The sequence below is a fragment of the Tachysurus vachellii genome, chromosome 26 (genome assembly GCF_030014155.1).
Source record: "Tachysurus vachellii isolate PV-2020 chromosome 26, HZAU_Pvac_v1, whole genome shotgun sequence".
Taxonomy (NCBI): Eukaryota; Metazoa; Chordata; class Actinopteri; order Siluriformes; family Bagridae; genus Tachysurus; species Tachysurus vachellii.
Window position 1 is genome coordinate 16,359,350 of NC_083485.1, and position 10,000 is coordinate 16,369,349.

The 10,000-nt window shown below is 41.9% G+C and overlaps 2 protein-coding genes across 3 annotated transcripts in view; one reads left to right on the plus strand and one right to left on the minus strand.

Moving 5' to 3' along the window:
* The first annotated feature begins 3,602 nt into the window (after nt 1–3,602).
* psmb6 (proteasome 20S subunit beta 6) lies at nt 3,603–6,605 on the plus strand. The gene is made up of 6 exons (XM_060863757.1): nt 3,603–3,761; nt 4,721–4,788; nt 4,895–5,026; nt 5,484–5,613; nt 5,815–5,959; nt 6,293–6,605. The coding sequence occupies exons 1-6, from the start codon at nt 3,663–3,665 to the stop codon at nt 6,418–6,420; spliced, it is 702 nt and encodes a 233-aa protein (XP_060719740.1). The 5' UTR covers nt 3,603–3,662; the 3' UTR covers nt 6,421–6,605.
* An 81-nt stretch (nt 6,606–6,686) lies between these two features.
* The window catches only part of kif1c (kinesin family member 1C), a 19,473-nt gene continuing 16,159 nt past the window's right edge, over nt 6,687–10,000 (minus strand). For both annotated transcript variants that reach the window (XM_060863756.1, XM_060863755.1), the window contains 2 exons: nt 9,340–9,732; nt 6,687–8,924 (listed from right to left, as the gene is read on the minus strand). In XM_060863756.1, coding sequence (XP_060719739.1) covers nt 8,067–8,924; nt 9,340–9,732 — 1,251 coding nt within the window. In that variant the 3' untranslated portion in view covers nt 6,687–8,066. The remainder of the gene's footprint in view (nt 8,925–9,339; nt 9,733–10,000) is intronic.

Genomic DNA, 10,000 nt, shown 5'->3' on the forward strand with positions numbered 1-10,000 from the left:
CTACTCATCCCTCACCACTCACACCATCACCTACTCATCCCTCACCACTCACACCATCACATACTCATCCCTCACCACTCACACCATCACATACTCATCCCTCACCACTCACAACATCACATACTCATCCCTCACCTAGTATATAATCTGTGTCTATCCCTAACCTATTTTTCCTGCACCTAAGACACTATTCGTACTCATCTCTTTACCACTATTGTAATATCCTGTGTGAATAACAAGTGTCCAAGTGTCCAACACACACACTCACACAGACACACACACAGACCTGTACAGCATGGCCTGTGTCTCTGATTGGCAGTCTTGTATTGAGAGTCCGCTCTCTCTCAGGTAAAGCTCCAGTCTTCTGCGCTCCACCAGTCTTTGCGCCGCCTCCAGGATCTGTGACGCTAAAGCTTCAGACTCATTCTTTTTCCCCACACCATGACCTCGAGGAGCCGCTTTACAGCAGACTGATCTCCCAGTTCCAGACAAGGCCTTCATCTTCTTACCAAACCCGTAGAGGTCCTCCACAGAGAACTTCCCTCCTTTCCCACTGGCTCCACGACTAGCAAACATGGCGACAGGTGAAGAGAACCGAGGCAGTAGGTGGGATTTATAGGTGGGATTTATAGCGTTTATACTCAATTCTCAAAATCTCAGAATCTGCCAGAAGGTCGAGTTAATTCAAGATTGATGACATTTATATAAAGCTTCTTTAGATGAAAAGTCAGAGCTTGGGTTTGTTAGATAAAAGACATCAACTGAAATAAAACCGTCCACCGATGATGAGCATCAAAAATCTCTGCCTGGAGAAGGAGAGAACGAGACCTGGACAAAAGCTCAGTGACGGCTTTATTCACAGCCAATGGCCCAACTGATAAGATTGCTTCTTTTTATTCTCTCTCTCTCTCTCTCTCTCTCTCTCTCTCAATCCTTTTGAAATAAGAGAGAGTGGGATTTGTGTTGATGCTTTTGGGGGAAAAAACACACTAATGCTCCTGTAGTAGCTTTCACTGGGTCAGATTAACCACCGACCCTCGATGAAAGGATTAAAATTAAAAAAAGATGAGTGTTTCATCCATCTATCAGCACCTCTCCATCCAACACCTTCACTGCCCCTTCACGGGTACAGACAGGTACTAAGACCACGCCCCTTTTGCTAGAACAGACAGGTACTGAGACTCACAGTGTGTACTGTATTGTGTTACATGACTATAGGATTAAATATTTATTTTATTTCACTTTATTTTATTTTTATTTAAACATTTAATTTGATTTTTGTATAAATGAGACAAATGAGGGGGCACGGTGGCGTAGTGGTTAGCACGTTCTCCTCACACCTCCAGGGTCGGGGTTCGATTCCCGCCTCCGCCTTGTGTGTGTGGAGTTAGCATGTTCTCCCCGTGCCTCGGGGGTTTCCTCCGGGTACTCCGGTTTCCTCCCCCGGTCCAAAGACATGCATGGTAGGTTGATTGGCATCTCTGGAAAATTGTCCCTAGTGTGTGATTGCGTGAGTGAATGAGAGTGTGTGTGTGTGTGCCCTGTGATGGGTTGGCACTCCGTCCAGGGTGTATCCTGCCATGATGCCCGATGACACCTGAGATAGGCACAGGCTCCCCGTGACCCGAGGTAGTTCGGATAAGCGGAAGATGATGAGTGAATGAATGAATGAGACAAATGATAAAGAGAGAAGAAATGAATTGGAAATCGTGTGTGTGCACAGAGAAGGGATTGTGTGTGTGTGTGTGTGTGTGTGTGTGTGTGTGTGTGTGTCTTTTCACAGGTGTGCACACAGACATTTACATGTTACTGGTAGGATGGTGCACACAGACATTTACATGTTACTGGTAGGATGGTGCACACAGACACATACACATACACACAGACACACACACAATCCCTTTTTCTCCTAAGAAAGGCAGAATGCCGTCTCCCTCAGGCACTGCAATGTGGCAAAGGAAGTAGGACAGTGTGTGTGTGTGTGTGTGTGTATGTGTGTGTGTGTTCATTTAAAGCCTGTGCTGAGTTTGCTGCATTTTCTCTCCTGGTATAAGCAGCAGCAGAGTCAGATATCTGTCTGTACTCGTTCTGCTGAGCTAAATATAGACACAATGCCCAGTCCTGCCACACTGCTGAAATAAACAGGACCAGACGAATAAACACACAACTACTGAAATAAACACAGTTACTGAAATACACATATACAGTCATTTCAGCACAGTTTATTATAGAGTCATGAATTCTGTCTGATTTCAGTGTTTAAATCTAATCCTGTCTAAATGTGCTGTGTTGCACAGATTCAGCTTTGATTTCAGATCTGATCTAAACACACTGGACTTACTCAAAAAGACAAAAACATGAGACAATGTAAGACAATGTAATAATGGGCAAAACCACACACACACATACACACACACACACACACACACACACACAAATCAGAAAGACAGCAACCTTTGCAGAGACTTCTCTGAGGCCCAGAACAAAACAATCGATACCATGCCATTGCCACTGAAGTTCACACAACTCTGTGAGTCTCTGTATTTAAAGCTTCTTCCTGCAGGACGTTTCTTTCTAAAAAAATCACTTTCCCAACAAAGTGCTCTTTTAAATCTTATTATATATCTTTCTTGATACTACAGAATCTCCAAATGCTCCTAGGATTTGCTTGTTGCATTTTAGCACAACATATTTTTATTTATGTTATTTTATTTTAATTATTTTATGTTATTACCATAAATTGCAAAAGCTTTAAAATAAATGTGTGAATTTCTATTGACACCAAAGTACATTTAGAGTAGAATAAAAAATAACATCATAATCAATCATCGCTACAGAAAGCAGTAAAGTAATCCATATAAATAAATAAATAAACAAACAAATAAATAAATAAGTATACAAAAAAATCATAATACATAAATCATTAAATATCTTTACTAAACAATTGTTTGTTTTCTTGTGATTTTTTTATTTTAGATTATTTTCTCACTTAATAATCTCACTTATTATTTTGCTCTTGAATGAGATTAAAAATAAAAGTGGAATCTAATAAAATCACATTTGTGATTTTGTGATTTGTGATTTGTGAGTTTGCATGTTCTCCCCGTGCCTCGGGGGTTTCCTCCGGGTACTCCGGTTTCCTCCCCCGGTCCAAAGACATACATGGTAGGTTGATTGGCATCTCTGGAAAATTGTCCGTAGTGTGTGACTGCGTGAGTGAATGAGAGTGTGTGTGTGTGTGTGTGTGTGTGTGCCCTGTGATGGGTTGGCACTCCGTCCAGGGTGTATCCTGCCTTGATGCCCGATGATGCCTGAGATAGGCACAGGCTCCCCGTGACCCGAGGTAGTTCAGATAAGTGGTAGAAGATGAATGAATGAATAATAATAATAATAATAATAATAATAATAATAATAATAATAATAATAATAATAATAATAATAATGGTTCCTCCCCGCACCATTAGGTGGCGATAAACAGTTCTGAAGTATTGAGTCCTGTGTGTGCACCAATAGCTGTGGCCGTAACTCAAATCAGGCAATTTTATAAACAAGTCCCCTACATAGTGCACATCAGCCAGGTTCCCTCGCGGATGAAGTGCGGTTCTATAGGCACTAGGACACGGATTTGAGCGGTGCCCGTCGTGTTCCCTTATTGCGATAAGATGGCGGCGTGTATGACAGCGAGCGGACGCGGGGAGCTTTTTATTAATAGTCCGAATGATTTGGTCCCGGATTGGCAAAGACAAGAAGTCAGCACAGGGGTGAGAAAGTATTATTATACTGAGGGGAAAGCGCAGGAATGACCGCTGTCTGTAAATGTCTTCACCGGGTGTTGGAATGAGACGGCAGATTTAGGCTAAAGCTAAGCTAACATCCATAGATATGTATGGCTAACAAGCTAAGCTAACAACTAGCTAACAAGCTAAGCTAACAACAGGGTTTAGCTTTAAGTTATTTAACACAATTTAAAATTCAGCGTCATTATATTTCTCAATCTTGGTCACTTTAATAAGCGCCACGAGTCCGTTCTGTAAACCATAAACACAGTTAAATGGCCACATTGTGTGTTCATCCTACTTGTTAATTATAATCTGTGTAAAGTTACATTAACACCATTTATTAGTTTTATAGCCCGGTTAGTACATATAGGTTATGGTTAGTTATAGTTATAGTTATAGTTATGGTTAGTTATAGTTATGGTTAGTAAATACACGTGTAAACTAAAAACAAGGTTGGAAAGCAGTAATGTGTCGTTTGTAACGACTCGACTCCGAACCTGGAGAGTCGACTCTCCAACACGAGTCATTTGTGTTCTTTTCAGGTTAAATACATGTAGACATTGTCATTACACTGGTTATCAAATCAAGAACAAGAATATTTTCATGAAACTTAACACCTGATCTGATTTAGTGTGAATTACTTCATCAGCTTCATTACGTGACCTTTTCTTTCATTTGTTAATAAGATTGAACAAACTTTACTGTGTTCATGCTTAAGATTAGATTTGGGCCTGAAGTGCAGTTTGTACATCATCAGTTATTAAAGAAAAGGAGGGGAAACATTTTTCTCTGGTCACAAGTTTGTCTCATCTCTTTTTATTATGATTATTTTTTTATATTTATTTTGAGTCAAATGATTCGACTCAGCAAGTGAGTAAACATTTAGAAAGAGAAAATCTGAGCATTAATCAGTAACAGTTTATTTTATTTCTCTTTTTCAGACCACCATCATGGCGGTGGAGTTTGATGGTGGTGTGGTGATCGGAGCTGACTCTCGCACTACAACTGGGTATAAAACATACTCATGTGTCTCAAGGAAAATGATTGTTGCTTGTATTTGTTTGGATCTTTTAAACCGTGTGTGTGTGTGTGTGTGTGTGTGTGTGTGGTTACAGAGCCTACATTGCAAACAGGGTGACTGATAAACTCACGCCCATTCATGACCATATATTCTGCTGCCGCTCCGGATCTGCGGCCGACACTCAGGCCATCGCTGATGCCGTCAGCTACCAGCTTGGCTTTCACAGGTAACGACACTGTTCCCATATAACATCTGCAGTCTCAAACCTCAAACAACTGGCCATTTCTAACACTGGTAGCTTCACCCCTTTTCCTTGATGTAGAACACGCTGTGACTTTCAAATGTTCTCAGCCATCCCATAAATAATTTCTCAGCAGTTCTTAGCATTTCATTTGAGTGCTTTGAGCTTTTTAGTCATTTCAGTCATTCTAATAAACCACTCTGGTGTCTGGTCCATGGCCTCAGGCAACTCTTAGTTTTAGTCTGGTTGAAAACTTTTTAAAGACAGATTTGATATCCATTATGAAACTTGAGTAAATAATGTGGTCATTGGCTTTATTAAAACAAACAACTTTTTGTTTTTATGAGAAATCTTAAAGCACAGAGCAGAAAACATTCATTAGGTTATTTACAGATGTACATTTATGACCACTAACATTTAGAGGTGTGTGTGTGTGTTTCAGTATTGAGCTGGATGAACCCCCGCTGGTGCAGACGGCTGCTAGTCTGTTCAAGCACATGTGCTACAAGTACAGAGAGGAGCTGATGGCTGGAATCATCGTAGCAGGTTGGGACAAACGAAGAGGAGGACAGGTGAGGTGACACCACAGCGCTGTTGAATTTATTCACTATAATATAAACCTGACCTAGTGTCAGAGCTGCTATTAATGCATTTATTCTAATGTTATTATTGCTACAGTAACAGTTATGTTAATTATAGTGGGTGTATTAAAGCTGTTTAAAGCTTGTATCGTCTCTTCCCTCACTTCGTCTCTGTCCCTTATCTTGTCTCAGGTCTACACCGTGCCGATGGGGGGGATGTTGGTGAGGCAGCCCGTCTCTGTAGGCGGCTCCGGCAGCTCGTATATATACGGCTTTGTCGACTCGAACTACAGGAGCGGGATGAACAAAGAGGAGTGCTTACGCTTCACCGCTGAGGGTGAGCATCGTTTTATAGTCTCACATGTTTGTATGAACAGGAATACGTTAGAAATATCTTTTAATAGTATCTAATGTGTTTGTGATCGCTGTTATTGACTAGAGGGGATTTTAAGGTTTACAAAGTCTTATAAAACAAACATTTTAAACACACACACACCTCAAATACAGATCAGATGTAGTACAGATTCCCCCCGCATTTATCTACCGGTGTGAAAAATCCCTCCCAAAATCTTACATACTGCAGCTTTAATTGCTTTTCAAAGGACAACATTTAGAGAGATCTCCTGTAAACACTCACATGTTGCTCTTTCTCTCTCTCTCCTCTCTTCAGCTTTGGCTCTTGCTATGGAAAGGGATGGATCCTCTGGCGGTGTGGTCAGACTGGCAGCCATTACAGAGGAGGGGATTGATCGCAGTGTCATTCTGGGGAATCAACTGCCCAAATTCTCCACTGCCTAAAATCTGTTTGTGCTTTATATCAGTAGCAGTTATACATGCTGTAACTTTATTTTTCAATATTGTTGTCATTTGTGGCTGCATGTTAAATGTTGGAACACCAGATCCTTACATTAACACACCGGACTGAATGCTGCAACACTTTTGTTGCCGTTATTGAAATAAATGACAGGATCTGTGTGACACTACGGTTGTGTCAAAAGTGTGTTTCCTTCTAATTATAGACGTAAAACACGTAGTTCATCATAGACAGAGACGTGAGACGTGCGTCAGGTAACATACAAGATCTTTAATTGTCAAACTTTTACATTGCATATCATGGTCACAAGATCATCTTGCGTGTGACAGAAAAGCCACAGGTTAAAAAACTTCTCTATAATAGTTAAAGGGTTTGTTAGGAACCGTGAAAAGCTACAGAATGAAAAGGAAATAACATTCAAGCTAAAAGAACAAGAACAGGGAAAAAAATAGAAAAAAATGAGTTACAGAACTTTTAGATTGGAGCTGAACTTAAGCACGGTGTCCATGATGATGTGGAAACAACAGCACCCTTAACACACTTCTGACCTTTAAACCTCTTTGGTAAGTTTTTTTTCCCTCAGCAGGCAACAAAGCAGAGTGGATTTTGTGGCAAAAATAATTAAATCTCTAAGAAGTCTGGAGAAATATGCACAAGTATGGTGTAAATGTAAATATTCACCTTAAACGTTTGGGGTCACTGGAATTAATCAGTGACTAAGCGACACGTCCAGTTTGTGCAGTGGGGAACACTCGGGTTACATAAACCGTGTAAGGTGTAGTTAGTGTCTGAGTAGTGATTTAATAAAAGTGTTGTATATAAATATAGTGGACTAAAACATGAGTGTAGTGAGACGACCTGTGGACGAGTGTGACGTTCACTCCAACAACAAAACACAGCTGTGAGTCATAAAGAATTAAGATTAAAAATTAGTTCAAGTTTGTGCCACAAAACTCACTCCGGCGAACAAGGTACGTTGTTTTTTTTTTATAAACGTTATGCAGCAGCTGTTTCCCAAATATACAAAATCCGTAAGAATCCCAAACTACTTGTAAAAACAGAGCGGTACACGTCACAAGGCACACGTTTCCCCGCGTCACGTCTTCGCTCCCACACACGTGAATCACGTCACGTTTAGAATTTATATATATATAAAAATATATATAACATATGATCAATACCACAAGTCATAATGCTGTGTAACAAACGTTAAAGGATTGTAGGTATCGTAAGGCACTGAAAGCCTGAAGCCTGATTCTTCTGTTGAAAAAGAAAAAAAAAAAAAAAAAAACAACTTTAGACGCAGTTTGCTTTTAAAAACCATGACGTCATTGCACTGATACGCAAACCGTTTCAAGCTCATGTATGATGTGTGTGTGTAGTGTTTTCTCCCCAGAGTAAATATTAAAATGAATTAGTAATAAGAATAAAGAATAATCGATAATTGCTTCCAGCATTTGTTGTCAAAAAAAAAAGTCTCCACTGCAAAAACAAAAGGATCACAAAGCAAAACATGATCATATTACACGTCAAATCCAGCTGAACACTTTCTTAATCCTCCAGCAACACATCAGTCATTTCAACATTACTGATTCCTTCCACATCACTTCCTGTCTCATTAATGAACCAATCAGGTCTCCATAGGGCTGGTGATGTCGTGATGAATGGACGAGGCATTTGTGGGATCAGAACCTTCTCCAGACCAGTTCTGGATCTTCTCTGGTGTTGCGGATTGAAGCCGGGGAGGAACGTAATAGTACTGGTTCTGGTGTTTCTGGAACCCTTGTTTGCTCAGCTGGTTCTGGTTCTGTTGGGTGCCGTCCTGAACTGGGCCCACGTTTGGGTTGTACCAAGTGTACTTCGCCCTCGGGTGTGACCCTGCACCATCTGTGTGCTCTCCATTATTCTCGTGTTGGTTCTGAACAAATCCATCGAACGGGTTTCGTCCCCGGTTGCGAGATCGGTTCCGGTTACCGCGCCCTCTGTTTCCGTGGTTACGTCGCTGCCACTGGCCCTTGTTTGGAGAAGGTGGGGACTGGAACGTGTGCACAGAGGAGGAAGAGGAGCTAGAGTCAGTTCCTTCCTCTGTGTCTGGTTCTCTCTGGCTGGCTGAAGGTCCCCAATGGAAGCCCCGGTGCTGAGGATTTCCCTTAAAAGGAAACTGAAACTTCCTCTCTAAAGGTGGCAGGAAGCGGCCCGTCCCAGGTAGAAACGGTCCGTTTGGGACGCGGCCGGTCTGAGGTGTAGAGAAAGTGTTTGGGATGCGTCCAGATCCCCCACCGCCGAAGGGATTATTCTGAGGGCGCCCCATTTGGGGATTGAAAGAAGCACCGTTGCCGCGGCGACGCTTGATGTCTTGATACCTATCGGGATATTGCCACCTGTGACGACCTCGGCGATACCCGTCGTCCTCCCCACTCCATCCACTTTGCTCCGTCACCTCTTCGGATGTGGCTCCAGCTAAATCTGTCATGGAATCTTCATCTCCCTAAGAGGAACAAGATCACCATGACAACGTGTTTCTAAGCTTGGAAAACTGATATATACAAAAAAGCGTCTTAATTCTTGAGTCTTCACTAATCTCACACAGCACATGGAGCCCAGTCCACTTTGCCAGTTCATTTTTGATTGGTTCATTTAGTCAGCTTTAACAAATACATGAGAATAAATGAAACAGGAAAATGAACAGACTGAGAGCTTTTGTTGTTTGAGACAAAGGTTGTATATGTAATAATTGTTAATAACCACATGATCTGATTAACTGACTTTAAATGTTAAATGACTTTGAAGTTAAATGTTAGAGGTTTATAAATCTTTAAATTTAGCACATTTGTCATTTTTAAAGTCCTGTGTGAGTGTAAACTATTAAAAAAAGAAAGATTTACTCGTCTTCTATGACATACCTGCAGCTCTACAGGAAAGATGCTCTCCATCTTAACCATTCTGTCCCTGAGTGCTCTGATCTCTTCATCCTTCATGTTGTTCTGTAGCTTCACCTCCTGCAGAATGTCCGTCAGCTTATCGATGTGTGCTTTCAGATCTCCCATGTCAGTCTTCCCTCCCTCTGGTCCTCTACCCCTCTCCTTCTCTCTGTCCCTCCCTCCGGATGTTTTCTCCTCGGTCTCTGGTTCGTCCTCTCCGATGCCCACAGTGTTACACACGTCCCTCGCCACACTTCTCCAGCTCTCTCGCTCCTGAGGGTCTCTCTGTGCGTACGTCCTGCACAGTTCCTTCATGCGCACGATGGACAGAGCCTCAATCTCCTGACGGGTGTGGCGAAAATCTCCCAGGGCCACCTGAGGGATGGGAGGAGAGGAGAGAAAGGAGAGGACAAGAGAAGAGGAGAGGCGGAGAGGACAGAGGAGAGGGGAGGTGGAGAGAGGAGGAGAGGAGAGGACAGGGGAGAGGAGAGGTGGAGAGAGGAGAGGACAGAAGAGAGGAGGAGAGGAGGAGAGGACAGAGGAGGAGAGAGGAGGATAAATAATCCATATTTACTCTCTAGTGAATAACATCACATGCCTTTTCAGTTTACTTTGTAGACCTACAATTACTGACTGAAGTTCA

What these genes read in the sequence shown, in the direction of transcription:
- psmb6 (XM_060863757.1), top strand. Translation starts at nt 3,663, where the DNA reads ATGGCGGCGTGTATGACAGCGAGCGGACGCGGGGAGCTTTTTATTAAT. An exon ending in ACAAACGAAGAGGAGGACAG is followed by an intron (nt 5,614 to 5,814) that starts GTGAGGTGACAC and finishes ATCTTGTCTCAG; the next exon opens with GTCTACACCGTGCCGATGGG. An exon ending in CTTACGCTTCACCGCTGAGG is followed by an intron (nt 5,960 to 6,292) that starts GTGAGCATCGTT and finishes TCCTCTCTTCAG; the next exon opens with CTTTGGCTCTTGCTATGGAA.